Raw genomic sequence first — 14,322 nt, 5'->3', positions numbered from 1 at the left:
GGAACGGGTCGGGGGGGGGGGGGGGGGAGCGCGGGGGGACCCCACAAACAAAACCCCAGAACTGCATCAAAAATACTGAGAAAACCTTTCTGCAGTACTACACACACAGCAGACAGAAATACCACCTGAATTTCTGCTACCTAGAACCAAACACATTCTTGATGCCATGGCTTGGAAGAAACGAAAGCATTATGTCCTTCACTGAAATCTTAAGTGTTATTTTAAATAATCCAAATGTTACTTCCCTGATTACTTTCACCTGATCAGCAGGGTTTTCAATGATAATCTAGTCTGACTGCCATCTCTTGGTCTTCATTGATTTCGTAGGAACCTGGGAATACGCTCACTTTGCGTATATGACCTTGACCATATTTTCTATAAACTCACGGATGAAGGCATGTTTTAAGATTATGCAAGAGATCCAGGAATGCAAGAGAACATTAGAAACAGCTTTGCAGCCGAGATGAGTAGGTTTGTATTCAATAGGACAGGATGAACCTTTCTGGCATGCAAGGATGCACTTTGGTGACCAGAGAAGAACTGATTTGGCAGTTCCATCTTCAACACACTTGATTTAAAATTACTTTCACTGGCAGTCTGTCACCTCCCTGAGCTGTGATGAACATAATGCATATGGGACATTAGGATTTTCCTGGTGGCCTGGACTTAACAGCCTCTTTTATCTTGCAGGCCACACGAAGCACACGGATGCTACCCATCTTCGTACCAACTCCTCAAATGCCTCTATGGGAACAAGCAAAGGATTCCAACCTATCTAACAGGAAACAGTTGAATATGATTATTGGTATGAAAAAAGCAGAAAGCTGTAATCTGTAGCAATCCAAGTCATCTTATTTTATGATACTACTACCTACACAAAGTTAGAACAATACCTCTGCTAGTGTACCAATCTTGGAATGTTTCAAATGGAACTGTGCTCTTTCTTACAAAACAATCATCTTTACTGATAGTCACATTGCCACTTTATGATCAAGCTTTATTAAAAGGATATCATGCAAAAAATATATCTAAACATTAAAGCCACAGCACACCTGATAACTCTTGTTTTACAAATGAGAGCACAGCCAAGTAGACTTGACAGTCTGCTACAATTATTTGTCTTTGTAGACGATCTATCATGGATAGAGTGGATTTTCGTCCATCAACCTGTTTGGAATATACAAACAGAGAACACAGAAAAATGTTAACAAAAATAATACAGAATACTAGTCTAAATCTGACAACTTAAAAAAATCCAAAATTAACTGCAAGTGGTAGTATTGCTACTAAATTGACTCAGCATTTTGAAGTGCAAAACTATGCTAAAATTTCTTTGACAGGTCATCAAGTAACATCCTACTAAATAAACAGGGAAATCTTACACATATACTATCAACTATTTTTCTTAAGATTCTACAAATACTCAGAACAGATTTAAATTTCATTTAATTACTACTAAATGCATCAGACATACAACTAAAAGGTGTTAGATAGGAAGAGCCCAGACAAGGGTATATGAAAAGTGGCAGGGAAAATACAGTGCCTCTGAAGAGCAGAGTTAAGTATGTAAGATTCAATACTTTTCACCAAGTAAACTAAATATTGAAGAGAAATAGCTTCTTCTTCTGCTGTAGATCTGCTATGTCACACTAGGCACGTCACTCACTGGACATTTCTATACTACTACTTTAACTAGTTCTCAATCTGCATGCTTTATTCTTCCTTCACTATTTAGAATGAAACACCTAAAACAGGAAGGAAAATTCCCTAGGAATGCCTGGCACACAGCACTATGCAGCCTCAACATCACAACTTTTGAATATTATGAGAGCATGTATGAATTAAAGTTAGCTTGAATTAGACAGGCTACAAGCTTCCTGAAATAATTTTAGTAGATCACTAATTTGAGGCCTTAAGAAAGTAATTGCTAACATCAATACAACCTGCTGCTTTAGAAGAGGAATTACCTGACTCTTGAGTATTTTATAATTAGGAAGTCCAAGCAGAACATTTGACTTAATTTCTAAACTTATTATTAATCTCAACTGCTCTTCACATATGAAAAATCACCTATTCAAAACACAAAGGTGACAGAAAGGAAGTTTCCAGAAATATTTATTGAATATACAATCCCATATTTTACAAATAATATTCTTACATTCTTTTTAATTTTATTCTTGATTGTTTCTATAACTCCAGCTTCTTCACTTTCACAAAGTTTCTCTGTAGCCTTTAAGTCATCACACGCCAGCTGCATTTTCTCTTCTTCAAATGTCATCATGGCATTCTACCAAAACACAAACAGATCTGAATGATGAAAATCACAAATATTTTTATTTCTACAAAAGCTATGGGATAGTAAAAGTTTTCATAAAGACTTGGCAATAAAATTTACTTTAAAAAAAAAGTATTAATACACACACACATCAGTACACATACTTCTACACAGAAACACCAAGCTAGAGATTTGAGAGTGCTTTACCAAAATTTCAAGACAAATCAGAACATACTAAGTCCTACCCTTTGTCTTAAAGCTTCATATGCAGTCAAACTGAATGCGCTTTCACATTACGTTAAGGGGAATAAGAATTCATATAAATTAATTTTCAGTTATTGTTATGTATGACATTATTCACATCTGTGCAGATACTGCTTTTATATAATTCATCCATATAAATAGCAGGCCTCCAAAGTCAATAACAAATAACAGCTATTGCATTTTTCAAAATAACCACAATTTCTACATATATAGGAAGAAAAAAAATGCATCCAACTACTGCTGAACCAATTTAGAAAGAATTTCAGGACAAGTAACTTCTTTTCTTGATGCTTTATTAAACAAAAGCTCTGAATGACACAGGCACACAAAGTGCTGCTGCTATGTTTAGAACAGTAGCTAAGCAAGATATTTTCAAGATCCACTGATGCTGCACTGTGATGTTACACTGGTTCAGCACATCAATTCAGATAAGCAAGCCTGAGAGATTCTCCCTCTTTCCTTTCTCCTCTGCACTGACTTAAAAGCAAGCATATGCCCCAGGAGATTTCCTAACCAATATATTTTTCCATATTGCATAGTCTACAGACACTAGAGATAATTCAAATTAATTTCATTTACAACTTATCTATTTCTGGCATATTGTAATAAATTCTGTTTTTAAAAAGAGTATTACCATAGATAATTTCTGGTGCGATCTAAGATTAAGCAGCAAAGTCAGAATAAGGACAGTCTAAAAAACAAGATCCAAACATTTTCTAATACACCTGCTCAGTTTTTATATAAGATATTCTCACTTTTAATACATTAAAAAAAAAAGGAGGCATTTAACAGACCTAACTTGCTCATTACAACTCTTCAGTCAGTCAATATTCTCAGTTCTCATATACTCAAAAAGGAAGCAATGTGAATGGATTGAATTAACAACTTTCCCCCAGCAGTGTGGACGGAGAAATTTTCAATACCAAAAGCTATCAAGAAGATGGTATTTATGAGTGTTATTTTAATAATACCTCTACTACTCATTTAAGAGATGGTTTTATTATGGCTTTTTTAATGGAACACATAAATATTTCATACATTTGAGAAGCTGAATCACAGAACCTTTACTTTCTATTTAAACCACATGAGTAAACAAGTTTTATATAACATGACTTGTTTTCTAGCTACATTTACTCTAAAAATTTGAAAAAAATTAAGTCTCATAAAAAGAAACAAATTAGAGTATCCAACTTTATGAACACATGCGTGTACATACAAACATTAACCACAAGAGAAAGAGATGTATAGTCTCTGCTCTTGTCTACTCACCAAAAAACTGACAAAACTGGCTCCAAAACTCATTAATGGACTATGGTTTCTGTAAAGAAAACAAAATGTTGTTACTATTTTTGCACCTATTTCCTATCATAAAAAATAATATTGCATTTCTTGATTTTAACTTATACATCTGTAAATAAATCATGGTGGTTTTGTATCAAGCTACAAACAAACATATCATTCTGCAAGATATAAGGGAAACAGAAAGCCAAAAGCTTCATCAGTTTTACTAAGCTGCATATATCTTAAAATAATTTAAGAGAAACCACTGCCATCAAAATACATTCAGTGCAGGTCAAAAAAAAGTAAGAGAAGAGGAGAAGAAAATTAAAAGTCTGCTAATTCTACTCTTCTCTTGTGATCCATCACTACAATTTTGACCTAGCAGACAAATGTTAACTGGTTCTATTAAGAGATTCCACTTCTCCCTGTTCCCATAAATTTAAGTTAATCTACCTGAATTTTAAAAAAACATGCATATGCCACATAACATAAGTTGTTGGAAATACAAAGCTCTTACAAGGCTTATGGTTTTATAGCTGCTTTGTTTCAAGTCCAGGATACATATCTTACTATACCATGTGGAAAAATTTTAAGATGCTTCACCTACTCTGTTTGCAGGGGTATTCCAAAAGGGCAAAGTTAACTGCAAGATCAAAAAAATGCAGGCAAGCAAAATCTTAGTAATATACGGGACAGGTTTCAAGGTTCAGGACTACCGTAGTCACACAGACCATGAGGCTCCAGTAATGTCAAACAGAAGGCACTTAAAAACAAATAAAATTTCAGGATCTCAGCAGTACTACTGATCCACACTGTTCAGCAGTGGGTTGCCAGGTTATATAAAAACACTGACTTCCAGGATTTAAGAAGAGGTAACATTTATGCTACAGGTACATATGTTGCTATAGTATAGTACTTATGCTGTTTCCAGCTTAACTCTGCAAGCATCAGATTAGAGTTTTAAAATAGGACAGGCACTTGAAAAACATGGAGAAAGTAGTATATCATTTATTACAACACAAATTTCCAGTAATAAACCCATATTAAAATATAAGGGTTTGTTATTTTAAAATAAATTTTAAAAAGGTACCCATCTATTCCCCACCACCACCTTTTCTCACTTTTTGATTTAGCATAAATATCTAAAAGCAAGGATGTGAACAAGAAGAAAAAGAAAGAAAAACAGGGAAGATAAACAAAGCAAGTTAGAAAAACTTTCCCTTTTTATATACATCGCTCAATTCTGGATGTACATATAAATGTAAGATCAACATAACTTGCCACATTTTTCATTATTTTTTCAAAAGAAAAACAGGTTAGGTATTTTCCCCTTTGTTGGCAGGCCAACAAAGAACAGCTGCCAGTAAATGCCTCTGCTATTCAGTACCTGGACTGTTCTCTACCAACAGCTGTGTTACACAGAGCAGCAGCAATCAGCTACACAAGTTATACTTGCTGCAGCTGGCACTTTCAGCATGAACTCCTGCTGCAGAGTGCACATGGCTATCTCATAATCCACTTTTCAACCCCTGAGGCATGTGGGACCCATTCAGCAGCCAGTCTTATCACCATAGTCCACAGCACATAACCTTCACCATGCATTTCAAGGTCACACCTACTGCATTATCGACACCCAATGGATCTAAAGCTGCAGAACAGATCAGCACAAGAAATTTTTATGCTTATATCCTTATGCACAAAGTTGTACTTACATCACACTTTCCAGGAAGCTCAAAAATAAACCAAATATTTCATTTTCTAACTTCCTTTGATCTACATACACAGAAAGCAGTTCCGGGGAGGCAACCGGGCAGGCATCTCTAGATAATCAATCTTTCATACTGAAGGCCGTTCAGAACGGAAAACTGTCAGAGAAAGATTGTTTATCAGAGTGAATGAAAAGTAGCCAACCACAACAGTGTTTGACTATAACCAGAAAAATAAAAATACATGACACAAGTAATAGTTAATTAGGTCTGCACTTCTCAAGATGATCCTTAGAACTCACTTCCTGAATATTAAGTTTCCATCCACACGGACAATGTTATGTCACTACCACACATGGATCCAAAGTTATTTCGATGGAGTAACTAAAATTCGAGCATCAGAACACCTGTAAAAAATGTACTTGTAAATTTGGTAAGTATTACACTCTTATTAAAACTCCACACAACAGGACCAAAATTTTGAGGTGTTCCGCCCTCCCCCCCCGAAACATGCATAAGCAAATCAAATAAGCTAGCAACATATGCATTTGGCTTTCAGAAGAAAGTAGCATCCAGGCATTCCTTAGGACGTGGCAAGAAAGATGCGAGTTTTATCAGCAAAACATAAATACAAATCAAATACTGTGGAATTATAGAATAAATGGTAAAAGTGTTGCATATGAAAACATTTTTAAGTTCTAGACTACTTTTCATTTTCTATGAATTTATAAAAAAAGATCCTCCTGTTGTAGAAATAGTTACCGAAGCTTTAAAAAAAAATAAAATACATCAGCTTTAGCAGTAAACTGATTCCCTGTCTATGGGAACAATATTTTCAAATAGAGCAACTTGAATAATGGTCATGTTTGGGAGTGAAACCACTAAAACTGAGTAAACAGGAATACAGTTGAGAATCAAAGAGCATATATATGCTGTTTCAGCAGCTCAATATATATGCTAATTCAGGCATGTTATTCAAACAGTTTTAAAAATTTGGTTTTCTTTTCAGGATTTTAAAAGCCTGTTAAGTGTGCGCATATGTATGTGTAGCAATGTTTAAATACACATTTTGAAAGCCTTTATATTTCTTTTTGGTAAATTTTAATACAATGTTAAAAAATGAGGCAGCTAGTTACAGGTGAGAGCCAACTGCTCTTCCAAGATTACTAAAGACACTGAAGCACTTACTGCAAGCAATGAAAATTTGTCCAAGTATTTTTATGTATATTTGTCCAAGTAAAACTGAGAAGTTTTTTTCCCCAAAATATTTATATTTTCAACTGATCTTTCAAAACTGCTTGCCCACTTGCACTCTGACACTCACAGCTCACTTTGTTTACAATTCATCCCCCATGATCAGAGGGGACAACAAAAAACTTGAGCGCCACATCACTCTTCTGAAATTATCACTAGCTGTAATACATGAAGTAAAATGTTGCAGATTAATTCTCTTTAATTTTCAGTCACTCAATCTATAAAAAGCATTGCCATTACAGCAATACAGGCTGTAACACATAAGGACCCTGAAGCAAGAAAACATAATGCATAATATTATAGTATGCCTGGGAGATGCTTCCGTTGAGACCATGGAGTTTGGCAAACAAAACATGAAACCTCTACTGCAGGAGCTCCTCACACAGAGTTTGTGTCGTCGCTAAACAAAATAAGGAATGCTTCTACCACATGCCTATGTAAGTCACTGGATAGAGACTATATAGTTGCAGCTTTATGCAAGATCCTTTTTAAGGTAATTTCAGCATTTAAAATCCATTTTAAACAACAATCATGTTTAGTGCTCAGTTTCTGCAAATATTATGTTGATTGATAAATTCTTCAACAGTTTAGGGTTATCTTTTCCTCAAGAGCTAGGGAAAAGGTTTGCAATGGCACAGTACTATCCCAATAAACACTAAGGCATGAGTAATGATGACAGTAAGTTTCTGAGCAAAGCACAATTCCATGAAAATAACCCTTGGCTCAAACTCTTACTTATAAGTGACCTTCAGCATCAGACACGATTTTACATCTTTTGACAAGTTCCAAAAAGTTGTTAAGATACAGAAAAATGAGGCAGCACTTGAGAAACTACTAACAGCAAACCAATGGCCATATTGATGTTGACAGGATTTATGGAACTGAACACAAATGAACACTGGGACACTGCAACAACCCAAGTTTTCCTCACTACTTTGAAGCCATAACCTCCATTAAGTAAAGAAAAATCTCAAGACTTTTAATTAGCTCAGAGATGAAGAAAAATTCAGTCTCCAGACATATTTTGTAAAATACTGTTTGCACCTCACCTATCAAACTAGGACTCAGAAGATCTCTTCATTATAAGAAACTGTGCTATTAACACCATTTCTACAAGATACGCAGTAGGTTGTAGATGTCAATACAGTTGGTATGTATAACTAAACATAAGTCATAAGCTCAAGAGCACTGAAGTAGACTTTCTTCCAGGTATATAAACTGGTGTTATATCAGACATTGCTTCTCCCAATAAACCCTGACTAATTCACCTCATTTCATAGCATACCTTTAAGATGTTAATTCACTTTCAGAAGAAAGGTGTTTGCCATGCCCCATTTTCACATATGATGATAACATTCAGGAGTTTTAAGCCTTGGTTTAATAAGGCTGAGATAATGCAGCCCAATTTTACCATAAGAAAATAAATCAGAATTGAAGCACATCAAAAGAAAAATCAATTACTTATCAGCATTTTCTTTTTTTTTTTTTTAACAGCCATTTCCGCCATAGTATTTTGCTGCCAAATACATCAATTTCTAGAGCTACTACAGCCTAGGCTCAGGTTTAAATTTAAGTAATGTAATTAACCCACCAACACTTCCTCCCTGCTTTCCTAGGCACCGCTACTTTAACCATGGTCCACTAAGAATCATCACACTAATAGTGATGCTGAAGTTGAAACAAAACAAATTATTTTCCTCCAAAGTGGGAGAGTAAAGTGTAATGAAAAATTAAAAATTCATTTAAGTTTACAGATAAATATAGAAGCAGATACTGAATACTTTAAAACAAGCAGAAATACATATAACCTACATATAAAGGTAAGAAATTTACTGCAACAACATACAAATCCTTTGGTCATTATTCCATCACAGATTATTCTAAAATATATTCCAAAAATTATTTGTGAGACTACAAACATAAGACAGATCTTTACACAAGTACACATCTCATCCAATATTGGTATACGAAATAGCTAAGGAAATATAAGTGTCATAAAAGCATTACAGTATTAAGACACATTAAGAACTTCAAATGTCAGATCTAGGTTTAGTTGATGTTTAACAATCAGCCCAAATTTGTTTTAATCGTTAAATGAGCTCTTAGCATACACTTCTATTTGCACTAGAAATACACAACCAAAAGAGAAATTCAGGAATATAAAAAGAGTAATTCTGGGGCCCTGTCCCACCCAGTTTTTACCTGATTTGTTCTGTCCTTCCACAAACTAATGGGGGATTGTTTTGCTCTAACTTCAGGCTGTTAGGGTTAGATGCACAAGAATATCAAAACACCGGGAATTGAGAAGCATTTTAAATTGCACCTTTACTTTGAAAAGTAGTTACAAAGCTGAGAGACAAGCTGGTTATAACATATTAGCTGATTTGTACTAACTGTCCAATCGCACACTCTTAATCCGTAAGAATTATGGACTTTTGCAAAATCTTTTTCCACCACAGGTTCAACTAACCTGACCAAAATTACTTTCCAGGACAAACTATAGCAGCTTAACTGACATCACATAACTTCTTAACATCTCTGAGCTCCTGAAGTATATTAAAACAAAAACCTATCTATCCCATCACAATAGCCTGAAATAATTTACTAGAAATATGAGATCAAAGAATGGGTACACTAGGAAGAGTGAAAAGTCTTTACAATATCTGTATCTTTCACAGAGTTAACTTCAGTGTTAAAATAAGATCTGCTTACTATCACACTTCTGCCACCTCCACCAAATCTGACTTCTAACTTCCAAGTTATAAACTCAGATTTTTGTTTAGCTTTCTGTCATCTTCCCTTGGACTTCTAGACACCAGATTTTGCTCTGTATGCCAAACGGATGTCTCAACCTCCCTCCACCCTTTTTACCACTTCTTTTGGCAACAACACCTGTCTCTGTCATGAAGGCCACAAAACTAAGCATCACATTCAATGTGATCATCTCTACATACCCAGGTCTTGAAGATTTAAGCTGCAGAACACAAAGTTTTTCTAATCTAGCCACATAACTGGAAAACTGATGCTGGTTTTATGTGCATCACTATTACTACAACGTGCTCTGCCTAGCCTTGAGCAATGAAATCTTACCTCACTAAGATACACATTTATTACACGTTTAGAATACTGCTGCTAAAAATCACTTCCCTCATACATAAGTCTCCTTTCTATACACCCATCTAGCAGCTGTTCTCTGCCTATCACTGCAATAAACAAAAGCGCACACGGTTGCTACCAGGGCACTCATGGCTTATTCCCACACTGCCAATCAAGATGCCATCATCCTTCTCCCAACTCATTCACGTCAGTTCCCACCCTGCTGTCCTTATCTAGAGAAGCTACCAAAACATCTACTAAATCACTTTATTTTTGTTCTTAAGGTTCCTTTGCTGAGCTCCATAAACAAGAATTTCAACAGTGGTTAGACTGCCCATACATGGGCCATAATCTACCTGCTGATCAATGCTGGCTTAATGTCACCTTGTCTCAACTTGTATTTGGGTCAAAAGTATTTCGAGCCACAGACACCGTTCTAAATTGGTAATACTAGGTTCAAACACCTACCCACAATGGAATTTCTGGTCCATTACTGAAGTTTGTATGTCTATTAGTACGTATACTGTAACACATCTTAACTTTAAAAATTCCAGGTTTTTAAAGTAACCATACTAAGCTTTTTTCTCACTTTTCCATTTGCTCCAACTTTCCATTCTTCTCCATGTTCTGCTTTACCCTAGCAGGTTGTACAGCATGTTTTCCTACACTGGCCCCATTCTTTAAATCTTTACACATCTTCTCTACATCATCTTCATTTTCTTCTTTGGAGAGGACCTTATTATATACATTTTACTTATTCATCTTGTACCACTTCTCTTTTCATTCAGATTCAAGTTGAAAACTTTATCAAGCCTTCCCAGAAGTAAGATTCATTCATGCAGAGTCAAACATTTCCCTGGTAGGAGATAGAAGATTGTTGGATTTCTTCTAAGATAATATCCCTGATCTTATGCTTTGTGTTGTGAGTCAACATTCAGCTAAAAAGCTCCTGATTTTATTTGATGCTGTCTTCTCTCCTCTTAGCTGGAGGAAGTTTTTAAATCATTTCTGAATTGCAAATGCTCTTAGGAAGTGAAGAATCAGCAAAAAAAAGGTCTTTTGACAGTTTCTTCTTTTCTTAAATGTTTAGTAATCCACAAAGCTAGAAGGGGAAAAAGAACACTCCAATCCCAGCTTTCTTGCTAGTGTCAGGGTGGTTCCCCAAAATGACACCATCCAACAGGCTGATTGTGGGCTCCATCTCCAATGCCTATGTCCTTGATTAGCCTCCACACCTCTTGCGGCTTTCATAGGTACTCAAAGTTTAAACCAATGAGAACTGGGATGGTGTCAGCATTGTTCAAGCTGAATAGAAAGATTGATACCTGACAGTTTCAAATATGAGTTAGCACTGTGGAAACCTGACACAGCTACAACCATTAAAGACAGTGGTGCTGGCTGTTGCAGATTTATGAAAATATTACATCCACTGGTATTTGATTCATGTTCAAAATGTCACCACTAGCAGGTGGAGCATCTGGATTTCTTAAAAAATATAAGCTTATGAAAAAGCATATGCAGATGTTGATGCTACTTGCAGATGATTTTTCAATCCCTGGTATCTTCCCTCAAGCACAATTTAAAGCAAAACAAGTCACAAACTACACCTGACAAATCATTAACTGCTTTATAGTGGTAAGTCAATGCAGTTCCAACTACATGTTGTATCTGACACAAAACAGACATGTTCATCTGACTTCTTCAGGTTCTAAATATATATATCTAAGAGCTCTAAACACCAAAAGACAAAGTACTATTCTCCCATGCCCAATGCAGAAACAATGGTTCTATAGCCCATAACTTCAAAGTACCACCACTCTTCAAAGACAAGGCTTTACTGGTATGGTTATACATGCAAAACACAGCTGCCATTTCTACCGTGGTTTCCGCAAGGACTGCATTATGACCAGCTTTCAAATATAACTGATTTTGGGCTCATCAGCCAGCGTTCTGGAAGATGCAAAAATGCAGAATAGCAAAGAAAGAAACAGATTCTGCTTGTTCTGCTTGCTTTGGAATGGCAGCTGTCCTGAGGCTCATCAAGGCTGTCTACTGTCCCATAAAGACACCAATATTGATTTGAATAAATTTTTCACAGGATCCTTCAGGTGGCAAATGAAGAAAAAATTAAAGTAATAAAAAGCAGAAGCAAAACCAGTAGTTTCTAAGAAACAGTTTTAAGTGGTTTAAATGATGTGGCTAATGAAACTGAAGTTTTGCTGAATAATTGAGTTTCCAAATAGTCTCATAGGTTCTTAAACAGTTTCCATAAGAAAAAAATTTCCATTCCTCCCTTCACTTCTAGGATTCAGCTGATAACTGTTAAGCTTCTGAAACAAAGCTAAACTATCAGCATAGGCAGTAGTCTAGAATTAACACTTTCTTTTAAGAAAGGTTACTTGAAATACAGACAACACACAATCGCATCAAGTTCAAAAAGCTGCATTTACACCAGACATCTTTGAACTCTAGTGCTGCAAATTACAAACATCCATATTAAATTATGGAGAGCTCCCAAAAGCTGCTCATTTGGCTTACCAGTCCCATTTAGGATGGGTTCTATTTCATAATTTCAACCATACACCAACAAAAATATACTCATTTAAGACTGTATGCAAAGAAACACGTAACAGCATTACTTAAGTCCTTGTAGGAAGAATGCATCCAGGACAAGTATAGAATCCAAAACCGCTGGGGGGCGGGGGGGGGGGGGGGGAACCTCACCAAAATCCAAATTTATAGGAAGTTAAGCATACTTTGCTGTACCTTCTCTCCTACGTCTAATGCGAAGTTTCAACATACAGCTAATTTGCAATTCAATAAAGGTCTATTAGTTCACAGCAAGTGTAACCCTGCTACAAATTTGGGGATGAGGTAGACAGGGCTGGAGATTTTCACAGTCATTTAAAAACTAAGGCAGTGATTATCAATTCATGAATCATAAAACCACTTCATCTAATGAAGGAATTCTTATTTATTCCTTGCAGGTAGCGCTTAAAGGCCAAGATCAAATAGTACACTGAACTTAAAAGGCACTTCTTCATAAAAAACAAAGAAAAGCCCACACCTGGAAAAAAAACAGATAAGTTTCTGCATCTAAGAAATCCTTAGTAATAAACCTTCTAGATAACCAAGAGAACAATTTGCAAAAGAGATCATTAGTCACCCTTTCAAGAGACGATTAAACTGCATTCTGAAAATGGGAATCTCAATAATTTTAGTCCCTAGCACTACCATACAACATAAGAAGCATCACATATTAGAATTCCTAGACTACTTCGAGAAAGCAACAGCACAACACAACCAAAAGTGGAGGAAAGGAAACCTCATCAAGTGTTCCTTAACTGCCACCTTAAAAAAAAAAAAATGCAATACCAAAACAAGCAACCAAAACCAACAGGTTCCTTAGATACCTAGAACACTGACGACTCCAACAAACTCAAGAAATAAGTAACTCATAGGGTGCAACTTCATATGAATGTGAGCTGCGTGTTATGCATGTCAGGAATGCACAGTGGGGACCTTACTTGCCACCTGCAATATTCCAGTTAGTTCCACACAACAGTACTGCGTATGTAACACAGCAGTATATACTAAAGACAGAATGACATGTTTCGTAGTAGACTGTGGCAGGTACACAGTGAAGTTATTATTCCATTATTATTAAGGGGAGTTTTCTTAATTTGTCTCGCTCCCCCCACTCTACCTCCAAACATCCTTTTTGTAAATAAGATTTAAGTACATAAGTACACCATCACTATGAAGTGCTATTTTAAGTCAATCAAAGTCTTTTTTAATCGTACAGACAACAGCAGTATAGTACGTATTAATTATTTAGAACGTATGCGCAATTACAGCAGCTCAAGCTTGGGTGGAATGCATTAGTCCTCAGACAAAAAGCAAAGACAGGTATAGGCAATCTTTTCTTTAAGACTGACTTACACAGCTGTGTTAATGCCATTCCTACCGGATGACTACTTTAACGCACATGTCAAGTGCGTTGAGTAGACATGATGTATGTGGGGATTATGAACATAATCTCACAGCCTGGAGATAATCCCAGTAGCGCTCAAGGACCTTTTGTCGCTATCTGTTTTGTGGGCTTAAACCACCATCGGATCACATACGAGCATCGGAGCGAAACTCCCCAGGAAACCTCTCCAGGCCCACGTGTGTGTTCACTCACGCACGTTAGCGAAAGGCAGCCAGTGTCACCGAGGGACCCGCCGACCCCTGCCCGGCCCTTGCCCACCCCCTCGGCAGGGCGACAGGCACCCTCCGCAGCCGCACGCCGCCCCACAGCGACGCCGCGAGCGAAGCGGATCCGCAGCCTCTCACCCAGCGCCAGGAGGGCGAAGCACGCGTGCCCCCTCCCCACCACAGCGCAGACCGAGGCGGCAACCGCGGGCGCCAACCCGCCCCGCTCCGAGGAGCCGGGCCAGGGCC

At 36.8% G+C, this 14,322-nt stretch overlaps 1 protein-coding gene across 3 annotated transcripts in view; it reads right to left on the bottom strand.

Moving 5' to 3' along the window:
* Positions 1–14,322, bottom strand: part of TTC39C (tetratricopeptide repeat domain 39C) — a 36,636-nt gene that overhangs the window by 21,972 nt on the left and 342 nt on the right. For 2 of the 3 annotated variants that reach the window (XM_010574337.1, XM_010574338.1), the window contains exons 2-4: positions 3,809–3,857; positions 2,159–2,287; positions 1,053–1,167 (exon numbers count right to left, since the gene is read on the bottom strand). In XM_010574337.1, the coding sequence (XP_010572639.1) occupies positions 1,053–1,167; positions 2,159–2,287; positions 3,809–3,857 (293 nt within the window). Of the gene's footprint in view, positions 1–1,052; positions 1,168–2,158; positions 2,288–3,808; positions 3,858–5,532; positions 5,629–14,322 lie in introns of those variants that run through there. The other variant, XM_010574340.1, reaches the window with a different exon arrangement.

Source organism: Haliaeetus leucocephalus, unplaced genomic scaffold (assembly GCF_000737465.1).
Source record: "Haliaeetus leucocephalus isolate CR32 unplaced genomic scaffold, Haliaeetus_leucocephalus-4.0 Scaffold428, whole genome shotgun sequence".
Taxonomy (NCBI): domain Eukaryota; kingdom Metazoa; phylum Chordata; class Aves; order Accipitriformes; family Accipitridae; genus Haliaeetus; species Haliaeetus leucocephalus.
This window is presented reverse-complemented; position numbering and strand designations above follow the sequence as displayed.